Source organism: Cyprinodon tularosa, unplaced genomic scaffold, assembly GCF_016077235.1.
Source record: "Cyprinodon tularosa strain WSP-4 unplaced genomic scaffold, ASM1607723v1 ctg356, whole genome shotgun sequence".
NCBI lineage: Eukaryota > Metazoa > Chordata > Actinopteri > Cyprinodontiformes > Cyprinodontidae > Cyprinodon > Cyprinodon tularosa.
This window is the reverse complement of record NW_024039070.1, coordinates 372,406-385,246: the sequence shown is the minus strand read 5'-3', so window position 1 is coordinate 385,246 and position 12,841 is coordinate 372,406. Positions and strand designations below refer to the sequence as shown.

The 12,841-nt window shown below is 37.9% G+C and overlaps 1 protein-coding gene across 1 annotated transcript; it reads left to right on the top strand.

Annotated features, from left to right (window-relative positions):
- The first annotated feature begins 1,350 nt into the window (after positions 1–1,350).
- Positions 1,351–12,150, top strand: pik3ip1 (phosphoinositide-3-kinase interacting protein 1). The gene is made up of 6 exons (XM_038295531.1): positions 1,351–1,616; positions 1,772–1,900; positions 3,451–3,567; positions 6,312–6,497; positions 6,622–6,700; positions 10,514–12,150. The coding sequence occupies exons 1-6, from the start codon at positions 1,505–1,507 to the stop codon at positions 10,719–10,721; spliced, it is 831 nt and encodes a 276-aa protein (XP_038151459.1). The 5' UTR covers positions 1,351–1,504; the 3' UTR covers positions 10,722–12,150.
- The last annotated feature ends 691 nt before the right edge of the window (positions 12,151–12,841 follow it).

Sequence of the window (12,841 nt, the reverse complement as noted above, 5' to 3'; positions counted from 1 at the left end):
CATCTTTCTATGGAGGATCAACTCTGCCATATCTAAAAATAAATACAGAAATAAATGCATGCTCAATAAATAAATAAGCATTCAATGTATTGCCCCCCAAAATACAATAAACAAATAAATGTAGGTAGAAATTAAATTATACAGTGACACATAAATGTATATATCTCTTTCAATTGGCTTCTTTATTTGTCTTTGTAATAATTACCTTATTAATTTATTTATTATCCGTCATAATCTTCAACTTTATTTATTTATTACTAATTTTTAAAGTATTTCTGTGCATGATTTAAAATTTTTGTCTGTTTTATTCTTCTTTTGTAAATTTTTACCCTCTTTATTTCTTCAGCGCTATTTATTCCTGTTGTTTTTACATTTCTTTATGCATTTCTGCCTTATTATGCAAACGAGGAAGGGGTTGTGTCTTACTCAATAAATAAATAAGCAATCAATTAATTGCATGCTTATTTATTTACTGAGCATTTATTTATTTATGTATTTATTTTATAAATATGGCAGAGTTGGTCCTCCATACATGTCTCACTTCCTATCAGAAGTAACTACCTGGCTTTAAGTGGAGTGATTTGAAATCCTATTCTGCTGAAAAAATTTATAGTTATAGAACATGATAAAAAAATTCTAAGGTATGTATTTTAACCTAAAAAAAAAACTCAGTAAAAGAAAATGAATAAAGAAATTGTAGTCATTCTTGGGGTTGTTTTATAAGGTGTGCACAGATAAGGGTAAGGCAAACAGCCTAGAAAGGATTGAAATACATTTTGTATGAGGCTGAGTTCAGTTTGTTGCAGCATAAAGAACAGATGCTCTGTGTTTGCTCTGCAGATTGCCTGAAAACTGAGTGTCCTTTTGAAAAGTGGCTTGGTTCACACTGAGTGAGTCACATGTTGGCTGCCCTCATTGCCAATGGGCCAAACACACACACAGTCACACAAAGAAGGAAAAGGATCTAGGCTTTATTATCCTCTGCAGAGGGAGGCCAGCAGGAGCACAGGCCCCCGAGGCAGCCTGGGAAAGGGGAGCACTGCAGATGCACCAGATTAAACTCTATATGGTTGGATTAAACATGAAAAGTGGTGACTTTGGGTATTTCTAAAGAAAATATCAGTGGTCGGCACAGAAAGTATAAAAAAATATATTTTTTTTTTTTTCAGTAAAGCAGAAAATACTGAAACCTTGAATCTTCTGGATATGCTGACTTCTCCCAATACTGAATATCAAGATTAGATAGACTGTTTGGAGCCGATGTTCTGTTTGTGTGCTGAACTGGGAGAGGTCCTTGAGATATGACGATGCTAAGGGCCCCTCCTCCTCCTCTATCTCCCCTCCTCCTCCTCTGAAGGCTGTTTACGAAGAAAGCTTCTGACAAAAACAAGGGCTGGGACTGAAGCGAGAGGAGCAGTGTGTGTTTGATGCACAGGCTCCTTACTCATTTGGATCAGCCGATATTTACAATCAGCGAGCTCAATTAAAAAGGAAGAATACCAGCATGTTGTCGGTGAATTCAGGCCGACAGCTCTGCAGGATGTTTTTCTCTTTGCACATTGTTTTCCTGAGCGCAGCCATCGTGGAAAGCAGCGCACCAAGTGGGAAGCCAGGAGGTAAACATGTTTTCTAGCCTTTTTGCAGAAAAAAAGCAATAACTTCGGTTAAATATAAATGATGTGTATCTAAGGGTAGCATTTTGATACAAATATTTTTTTTGGTTGCACATGTGTTTTTTTCCCGTTTTAATGCAGACGTGTTTTATTTTCAGATTGTGTGACATCCAGGGGTCTGGATTACAGAGGAGAGCAGCAGAGCTCCTCCACAGGTCTGACGTGTCTGAACTGGATCAGCACTGCAAGAGATTATGATGTTAAACTGCACCCAGACTCACAGACAGGTAAATGCACCATGTCTTTAATGTTACTAGGGCTGCAAACAACGATTATTTTGCAAATTAATTAATCGATTAATAATAGTCAAAGTGTCCTTAAAGAAGATTTGTACTAAATAAAACCAAGTGAAACTAAAATGTTTCCACTTGAGGAGTTCTCAATAGAGCATATTGACAGAAAAAAGGTATTTTTTAATCTAAAGGATAAATGTGTGTGTGTGTGTACACATTTTTTTTTTGTACAATTTTGATATAATTACTGCTCTAAGTGGGTTACAGTTAACGATTAACCGATTGCTAAATCAGTCCTTAAAGGGGAACACCAGTTTTTTTTACATTGGGCCCTTGATTTTACATTATTACATCATGTTCTAGTCACCCGTATGAATTTTGTGTCATTTGGAGCCGTTCTGAAGATATTCCATTAGGTTATATCCAGGTAACGTCTACCTATGGGCAATGAGTTGAAGGCATAAACTAAACTGTTCATAATTTATTATTTATGGTACGCCAGCATTCATAACATGTAGGAGAATCACTGTGCCCCAGACATCCGCGGTTATATTTTTAATATTTATTTCTTTTAAAAACAAAGTGGCGCGTATATGACATCATCCGCAGGCTACCAGTCATTCATCCTGTCCGCTGAACTGCTGCTAGTTTTACTCACATGACTGGAAGATGTCTAGTGCTACTACCACAGATGATCTCGCTCTCGAAATGGCATTGAATAATTCACATTAGCTAGCCGAATATATAAGAGGTAGAGCGTAGCCGCCTGGTGTAAAGTACATTGGTTAAATAAAGTTTAAAAAAAAAAAAAACAACTCCAGTCTGACCCGTGGATGACGTCATACACGCACCGCTTTGTTTTTAAAACATATAAATATAAAAAATATAACAGCGAATGTCTGGGGGACAGTGATTCTCCTACATGTTATGAATGCTGGCATACCATAAAGAATAAATTATGAACAGTTTAGTTTGTGCCTTCAACTCGTTGCCCATAGGAAGACATTACTTGGATATATCCTAACAGAATATCTTCGGAACAGCTCCAAATTACACAAAACTCATATGGGTGACTAGAACATGATGTAATAACGTAAAATCAAGGGCCCAATGTAAAAAAAACGAAATTCCCCTTTAAAGTTACCTGAACACTAAACTTTGCTTCTTCTTTGAGCCTGGAGACTTTGAAATGTCACCTATGTTGATGGTTGCAACAACTTCACAGTATAACAAATAACTCCTAGCACATTCTGTTGATCCATCCTGATGAGATAATAAATAAAAGTCAATTAAAGTCAATTATCCGCTGACATACAGAGACAGCTGACACTGGAGATGAGTCTGTCTGTGTTAAATTGCCACTGATGTACCAGATGTTGTTGCCATTGTGTGTGCTCAGGGCAGCCTGCTCACTCTGCTGTGATGAAGTGCTGTTAATAAGTCGTCAATCCAGCAACTTATCCACACAGCGGAACAAAGATGTGCTTGTTTTTCTACTGGGGAATCAGTAACAGAGCTTTGCTTCTTTTGCACCTCCTCTGTAGATGCTGGCGATCACAATTATTGCAGAAACCCAGATAACTCTGAGGGGCCTTGGTGCTACATTGCAGCCCCAGATGGAACAATTCAGAGGCAGTTCTGTGCAATTGAGATGTGCAAAGGTAAGCACACACTATGGCCAGCTATGAGATATAATATGTTTGACGTTTGTGGGGAATGTCTAACAAAAACAGGATATAACCACTGGTGTATCTTACATTAAAAGGTGGGATTTGGCAAGCTCAATTTTGGGAATACAAAGATATCATTTGATTGGTTGGTTGATTGATTGATTTACTTAATTGATCTCACAGTGGAAAAATGTCCTCGTTACATCGGCTCAAATAGTCAAAAAAAAGAAGAAGGTGCCAAAAGGAGGAAAAAGTTATGTTGAAGTCTCATACTTAACAGGTTATTATACAGAGTTATTGCACAGGGTATTGTATGGGTATTTATATAGATGGTTTATTGCACTGGGTATTAAATATAAAACAGGTTATTGCACAGGGTATTAAATAGTAATTGCACATTTAATATTGCACAAGTTATTGCCCTAATAGTGTCGTTCTGAAGAGTCTGATGGCAGCAGGGATGAAGGACCTGTGGTAGCGCTCCTTTTTACAAACAGGATGTAAGTTTTTCACCAAAGGAGCTGCTCAGCTCCTCTATAGTCTGGTACAGAGGGTGGAAGGTGTTGTTCATGATGGATGTAGACTTGGACAACACCCTCCTTTCAGCCACTTACTCCACTGAGTCCAGAGGACAGGGTTAGGACAGAAACTTAATAAAAGGACAAAAATTTAATAAAACTTAAGATCCTCGTTTTTATCATTACATTGCTAAAACAAAACAATATCAGTGTAAAATGACTTTTCCCATGTGTGACCAGTTTATACTTTGTGTTTTTCATGCCAGTTGTGACCCCATTTTAAACGCAGAGACCTTGATCTGAAAAGCAGCTTCAGGATCATTATCCAGCTGTGTCGTAGGAGTGATTTTCCTTCAGTTCCCCCCTTTTACTGCGTTGGCATCCAAACAAGCCTTAGAAAACCCTTCAGGGCCTAGTTGAGACATATTCAAAACACCTATGTCATATTGCCACGTTGTAAAAACCTCTCATTCAGTCTAGGGTTTCTAAATGCTTTATACAAGCATGTCTGGTGTTTGTTGAATGGTGAGATCTTGATCAACACAGAAATATTTCCATTAAGTTGTGAACTTTTTTAATATAAAACAATATAAACTTAATTGTTCAAAGTAAAAAAAGCAAGCTCTCCTAGAGCTCTTATTTTTTCCAACTAAGAGCAGTAGTCTGCAGTAGGTCAGTTGGTCAGAGTTGTGAGAAATGCTGCATTCTCTCCTTTGTTTCCTGCTGCTGGCCTACATCAGCAGGAATCAAACCATAACAAAGCCGTGCACGTGGTGGAAAGTTCCTGCTTTTCAGCCAGTCCCCAATCACCTCTCATTGGCTGTCAGCAGCCATTTCCTCATGGAGACAGAAGCTCATTGGCTGCTCCAGTTCATGACTTGAGGCCTTAAACTTGGGTAGATTCATAAACAACCCTGTGGGAGGAAACTTCTTAACCGAACAGAGTCTTGGAGATAACAAATGCTGGTTTCCAGAACTCCATCCGACTTCTAGCTTGACAAGAACTAAAATAGTTTAATTCCAGTGCTTTTTTTCAAAAAGCTTTCTTTTTTTTTTAAGAAAGACTGCATCCAACACTCCTCCTGTGGTGTTTGTTCCAGCAATACAAGAGAAAGCTCGGTTCGGGAGGGGGGGTTTGCGTCAGCACTGATGCTTGTAGAGCATCAATAATTAGAAACCACACGGTATGGATGACGCACATCCGACGGAGTATGAAAAGAATCAAGCAGAAAGAGATAATTTAAGCAGAAGCAGTGTTGTGAATGTGAAAACATTTAGAACATTTTAGGAATATGTGATGATTCTCCAGTAATCTATAATTTGTTAAGACCATTTGTTTTACTGAAATAACTGGGAATTCATGTGGAATAGAAAAAATGGAAGAGAGGAATTGTTTCAGTCTATCTATCCATTAATTGATTTATATCCTAAAGAAGAAATATAGAAATTCCAATTTGAGAAAGACTTGAAAGAAAACTATGGAGCTCTAAATTCAAACATATTTTCTGCTTTTTTTTTCTCTCTGGTAGCTTTCACAACAATGTACTTTGCCTATTTTTTTTTCAATAAATCTCACTTGATGGTGGTAAAAAAAAATAGGCCAGATACTGCAAGAAGCAGCCTGCAAACAGCTTTGCCCCTGTAGTAAATATATTAATTTAAATATTTATAAAGGAAGGAGGAGGAGAATGCAAGGATTTCTCAAAATATCACCACAGCTCATACATTAAACTGTGGTAAAAATCGGCAATGAGAAAAACACAACTGAGCTCGCTTTTAAATAAAGGCATCTTACATTTTTTTCTTTTTTAAATTATTATGCATTATATTATTATTCACACCTAAATAAAATGTATTTTTTTAATGTTACAAGTTACAGACCATAACCTGTACCATAAAAGGGTATGATGCAAAATCAGAATGTGAATGTAGTAAATAAATAAATAAATGATCTAATAGAGAAACACTTTGCTATTTGAAAATGTTATTTTTGGTTAAAGATGCTTCCAATCATTATGTGTAAAATATAAATCAAGTTGCATTAGTGGTATATTTACTGTCTTGGCTGAGGGTGATTTAGATGAATCTGTGACAATAGACCAACAAGGTGTAAATATGCACTTATCTGTGCAAAAGGAGTCTTGAACAGTACAACACTGAGTTAGGAAAGCAGATCTTTCACATGAAGAGATGTCTCATTCTGCTCTGTGTTTTTAGAGCAAACATCAGCTCCGCCGACAGAGCCTGGATCCCTCCGATCTACAGAGATCATCCCCTCCACGCAGAGCTTCCAGTCAGCCACACTTGGAAAACAGAAAGAGGTTGCAGCTGTGCAGCCGGTGATGGGCATCAGCCAGCGAGTGAGAACAGGACCAAAAAAGAAGAAGGACTTGGGTACTACTGGTATGTCTTTCTTGTTATGGGTCAATAATACATGTACTGTGTGTTTGCTGTAGACACAAACCTGCAGCTTGATGTGTTTTTTAAGACATGTAACATGAACTTGAGAGATTTCCTGTGCTTTCAGGCATGGTCCTGGGTATCCTTATGATGGCAATTATAATCCTCCTAGGAGTTGGCATCATGCTTGGCTACTTCTATAAAAGGTCAGTAATTAAACAAGGGCCTCTTCCTTTATTATTTAAGCTTCAATGTTTGAAGATAAAACATTAACACAAAAAAGGTTAAAAAAAAAAGCATTGTTATATTTGCTGCTTAGGCAAAGTCAATATTTTAAGCTACAAAGCCTATTTTGCACATGCACCTCTCTCCATTCCTTTGCCAAACCCAACCTGCGTCACAGTTGTTTATGTCACCAAATTGTACTTTTCCATAACAATGGATAACAGTAACACTCAGTGTTGAAAGATGCTCATTACGCACAAAAACAACATGTAGTGAGAAAGCTTGAACTCTAGGGGGGCTAATAAAGTATTATGCTTGGTCTAAGATGAAATAATAGCAAAAAGCTACATCACAGAGATTCATTCAGACCCCTTTTCCAGCTTTAAACTAATATCCTCTATCAGTACTGAACCAACAACTACTCATAGTGCTGCCGATCATTTTCTGATTTAGGAATGATTGTATATTTCAAACACTTAGTAGGAAGCTGACAGAGACGACTTGGTTGCAGGTGTGTCACCTGTTGCGTGCATTCCTCACTGATGTTCTCTCTTTTTACAATTAATCTTGAGGTGACCATTTTAATAGCTTTGTATCACAAGAGAAATAAGTTGTCATGGAAGTAAAAGCCTGAGGCTTATTCTAATCTCTCTTATTTGATATTGTTAGAAAGGAAGAGTGCAGGGAGGAGGGTGTGAGCTGTGTTAAGAAGCCTGCTCATTCACTTCTGCTGTTATGTAACCGGAAATATGATGGCCTGGATAATGGAAAACGGGGGTACCGAGAGTCCTAGCAGAACGATCCAAAGTGCCCTCTCCGATCTGTGCTTGGCTGTCTTATCTTATTAGCAGAGCTTCCGTCATAGATGTCTATTTTCAGGAGGAGATTATTAATAAGGAGGAGACGCGTGTTATATCAGAGGGCTGACACATGTCCTCAGTGTACAGTGACACCTCTTCAGGAATGTGAAAATGAGCAGTGGTTATGGCTCCACTAAGATGTCAGAAAAGCATTCTAACCTGTTATTTTTTTTAAGCCTCATTTGTTGGCAGTATTATTAATAAATAGTCATGCAGGGTGCAGAGAAGTAGCAATGTCACACCATGTTTATTAGATTGGTCACTAAAATATCTATAATTATATAATGCAAATCTTGGACAGCTAACATATTTAAAGCAGCAAAAACATTGCTTCATTCTACTTAGCCTTACTGGTATGTGATGAAAATCCTGCTCTCCATTAAATTAAACCCTAATGGATACACATTATAGCAAATATACTACTGTTTCTTATAATTGGCTGCATTTTTGGACTGCCTCTGGCTCCCATTCAAACACTTCACTAAGGTTAGCTGCTTTTCAGGAACAGTCTCCATAGTGAAGAGTTTTTTTGTTTGCTTTTTCATAGTTAATGCTACTACGGTATATGGTGCTTTTACACATTTGAGGAAAAAATAGGATTGTGGGGTTTTCTCTTAGCTAAACACCAGTTCAGATCAGTTTATTTATATATCGGCAGTTCACAGCACATGTCATCTTAAAGCACTCTACAGAGACAATTCAACCTGATCAAACAGTCAGACTGATTCAAAATGTTCTACCTGAGGAAAAATGTGCTGATTGCATTGACTCCACAGCAATCCCTTGCATGCATGCAGTGACACCACTTACGGCCAACCAACTTAGGATCATTCATGCAATTTCTCAATGCGTTTAAATTATCTTGTCCAAATTTCTTCAACCAGACCTGGTTGTAAACATCTATTATTTTTAACGGATGGCTGCAATTGGTCAAGACACCGCTTCGCATAGCAAATCAGCCAGAGATGCCCAGAAAGAGCATCCATCTCAAGCTTATAATGCATTAAAGTTTTGTTGCATTTAAGTTATTTTATTCATTTCTGAATTAGAGTAGCGGTTAATGATGAAATAAACTCAGATCTGTCTCAGGTCATATCTAATCTCTTTCTGTTGAGAAAACCAATTTAAAGGGGAAAACTCACCTCTCTCATCATTGCTTTAAAATCTTACACTTACTATTTGAAGTTGACATTTGAGCAAAGCAACTTGACCAATTTCCTTTTGCTCTCTTAATGGGGTCAGCTGCCCTTCCTTTTTTTTAAGAATAATAAAAGTTTGAATAAAATCCCCACCAATCTTTTCCCAATAGGATTTGGACCATTAGCCAGGCAGCTCATTTTGCCAAGAAGTGTTACTAAAATTAGCAGGAACACAGCTTGTGTGGGCTATTTGATAAGCAGCAGGCTTCATAAATTCCTCGACAAATTCTGACTCAATGATGGAGCTGAAAGCCATGTAGGAGGAAGATTTGGAGCGGAGCAGAGTTGCATAGTAGGCTGTGTTAAGCAGGGCGGTAGGAGGTGTTTCCAATAAACATTTGCATGGAGCTTCCCACTGTTGCACTGCTTCCTATAGTCCGTGTTTCTATCAGCAGTTAGTCCTTGGTCTTTGCTTCCAGTTGGACGCTATCGGTTTCGATTCCAATAACACCAGCTTCAGGGCCACAGAGGCCATGACTATAGTAGATTATCTGATGTGTACCAGATTGGCTGCCAACGTCTGATTGCTGTTTTTTTAAAAGCTTTAATCTTTCAATTCAGGCTAATTCTATATAAATTGTTATGCAGATCAGCATTTAATGCATTTATTTTTATTTTCTCTGTTAATTGATGATAATATGTTTGTATCAGGCAGTCATGATTCCAATGTGCGTTTATGCAGTTTACCACCTTGTATCAGCGATTAGAGTGGTCAGCTTGTCTAGCATTGCTAATATTAAAGTATTTGTGACTTTCCTAGAAAAATGTAGATTATTACCCCAGTTCCGAGAGTACCAAACGTCTACTAAACTACTAACCCTAAATCAAAAAGATTAAACAGCAGAGGTTACCTCAACCTAAAAGTCATGGAGAATCTTTCAACCTCTGCTAAAAGACAAATGTGCAACATACTTACAAATGTTGGTAGAAAAAGAAAAAACAGAACAAACAGTTAATCTTTTTCCTTCCTTTCCTAGAATTATGCACTTCTTAGTGTTTGTTAGTCACATAAAGTCCCCCAAAAATGCATTGCGGTTTGTGGTTGTAAATTACAATTACAATTACAATAGAATACAACAGAATTCACCTAGGGGAAAAAAAGAAAATGATCAGTTTTTCTGAATTAATGACATAATTAAACACAAATACATTCAGAATTAACGAGATCTTGCTGCTGTGATGTCATAGTGGATGTTCTGTTACTGTTGGCATTGCATATTTTTTAACCAGAGAAGCCTCAATATGTCCCATCTGTTGAGTTTAATTCATTTTGACTTTCAGACACTGGGAAATTCTCTTATTTCTTAGTTATGTAAATTAAATTAGTATTAGTTGGTCGACCTTCCAAAGACACCTGCGCGCAACTCATGTCATGGTTGTTTTCCTCTCCCTCCTCTCTTTGCAGCTTATCTCATGAATTGAGAAAAATGCAACGTTTTATTTATTGTTATAAAAACTTATCTTGTTGATTCTATAAAAAAAAAAAAAAAACATAATGTTTTTATTCATTTGTTTATTTAACATATTAACATATCTTGTTAATTCAGAAAAACCTAAGTTTTTTGTTGATTTTTACAGTATTAAAAATTGTGCCGTTAATTCAGAAAAAAACAAACTTTTTTTCCATACACTTCCATAGAATACAGCTCAATCTGAACATGTCCTTTTTTTATAAGATAAACATTTTGGTTTTAGTCCCATAAAGCACCATAACTGTTTTCTGTTTTCTCTTCAGGGGACGGTCCTTAAAAAAGCAGCATGAGCAGCGAGCCTATGAGCGCGAGATGCAGAGGATCACCCTGCCCCTGTCGGCCTTCTCCAACCCCACCTGCGAGCTCATAGATGAGAACACCATCGTGATTACGGCCGAGCCAGAGATCACTCCCGTTCAGGAGGGCGAAGACGCTCTTATCGGTCAGCATGCCGGTACTCCTGGAGCATGAGGGCAGCATGGATTCCACATAATGGACCAAATCACTCCCATGTCCCTGTTTCTCCTTCCCACCTCCCTGATGGAGCTCAGTTTTTGAAGGGTTGAAAAGCAGCATCAGCTCCAAAGACTTTTGAACTGTCTGCTGTGTCCTTTCTTCCCCATTTTTCCCCATTTTTCCCTAATCAGGGAGGTGCAGATGTTCTTACATAAAATGGACACAGTGGTAAAACCTTTTAAAACCACTAAGTAAAATCGATTGTTTTTGCGACACAGAACAATCTGCCTCCTTCAAAAAGAGTTTTAGTTTTTAGTCAAACGGAGTTTGTCGCTGTCTGACGGAAAGTGGGTGCTAGTAAGGAGACGATTATGGGACAGGGAGACATCTTCTATCGTCTGTTTTCTTAATGAGGCGAGTTGATTTTGTTAGGCTTTGATTTGTGTCTCACTGGCTGTGCCAAGGGAGACCAGAAACATGTTTGTACAAAGAGTGTTTTGTCTTGCCGACGCATGGCTGACACAGATCCGTGTCCATAAATAGTCATGCTCCTCGTTACAGGATGCACATAGTAAACGGCGGCCCATGAAAGACAAAGAGAGAGGCCTCCAGATCTAAATCTGCCTTAGCATGATACCTCTGAATGTATCCTGTTTGTTCTGGTAGCGCTCAATGGCAGAAGCCCCTTTCATCCACAGGTTAAGGAGTGACAGGAAAATAAACACACTACAGATAGTTACTGCTCAGAAGAGGACGGCACTGCCTCAGCACAGAATATTATGACAGTCTTGATTGAGTCTCATGATGACAGTGTGCTGCCAATAGATTAGATCCCTATGTTTGAGTTTTGCACCTCAGAGTAGACATTGGGAATGGAGTAGAACAGGAACAGCTCACAGTTCTAGGCCTCTCCAAATAGAGAAAAACATAAACGCATGTGCATGTCTACCTAATGTATGTGTGCCATTCAGGGACCATAGTATTACATCCTAATAAATAGGCAGAGCTGCAGTTGGTGGGCGGGTAGATGAGCTCGAGACTATCCCCCCCGACTGCTGAACAGTGCTAATATACTGCTGTTTAAAGGGATGGGTTAAATGCAGACGGCATATTTGTTGTAATGTACAAAGTTACAAAGACAAAAAAATACGTTTATTGTTTTGTTATTACTGTAGGGAAAGTTTTTACTTTAGTTTTTTTTTTATTATTTCTTTGCCATTTCTCACTGTGTTATTAGTTTTCATGTGATCACTCCAGATTATCTGGTGTTGCTGTTGAACTCAAATCACCCGTTATCGATGATTGTTAATGTTTTATCTGCTGGCTGTGATAGTTTCATCATAATGTACTATAAGTACCACTGAATTGAATTTTCTTTTTTAGCACTTGTGTGGCCTTTTCTGTTGTTGCTCAGACTGATATTAAAAAAAAGAAACAACACAGACACAATAGTTTTGATGTCTTTATTTAAAATAGAAAAGTAGTATGTATGCATAGATTTAGAATAATCTTTTAATGCAACCTTCCATTTTTTAAACACTAGCTCCCTCTGGTGGCAAGATGGCTTGTATACCAAACCACCAACCACAACATGGTAAACGATTCTAAATTCATGTCTTCACATTAAATTTTTTTACATAAGATTCAGACATGGCGGTGGTGCAGTGGTTAAGCGAGCAGAGGCTTTTGTCCTTAATATAGCCTTCACAGGTTTGAGCCCAATGTCTTCCTCCTCTCTCTAATCCCATATCCTGTCTACCTATGTTTGAAAAATGTCAAAAATAAAGGCCAGAAGAGCCTAAAACATAAGATTCATAAGCTAAAGATTACCCACCTCCTTTATGTCATATGCTTTGAAATGACTATCTTGGAAAAGTTTCAACTGTTGCACACGTTGAAAATGAGAAGATCAGACTGGTCCCACATTAGGATTACGAATATGAGCAGATCTGAAAAATTGTTGTCAAAAGTAAACAAACTAAATTAAATACTCGAAGAGTCTCAGCCAAGTAGCACCACACTTAACTGCTCAGGTAGGAGAGTCTGTCCAAGGAACATATATACGTCTTGAGTCCTGCTAACTGAATCCTCTACTGTTGAAAGAAAGCCAGAAGGTAGTCATATCTGCAGTTTTT

Excerpts from the sequence above, each read along its gene's own strand:
- pik3ip1 (XM_038295531.1), top strand. The coding sequence starts at position 1,505 with ATGTTGTCGGTGAATTCAGGCCGACAGCTCTGCAGGATGTTTTTCTCT. Across the intron at positions 1,617-1,771 it reads ACCAAGTGGGAAGCCAGGAG|ATTGTGTGACATCCAGGGGT; the intron begins GTAAACATGTTT and ends TTTTATTTTCAG. Across the intron at positions 6,701-10,513 it reads CTTGGCTACTTCTATAAAAG|GGGACGGTCCTTAAAAAAGC; the intron begins GTCAGTAATTAA and ends TTTTCTCTTCAG.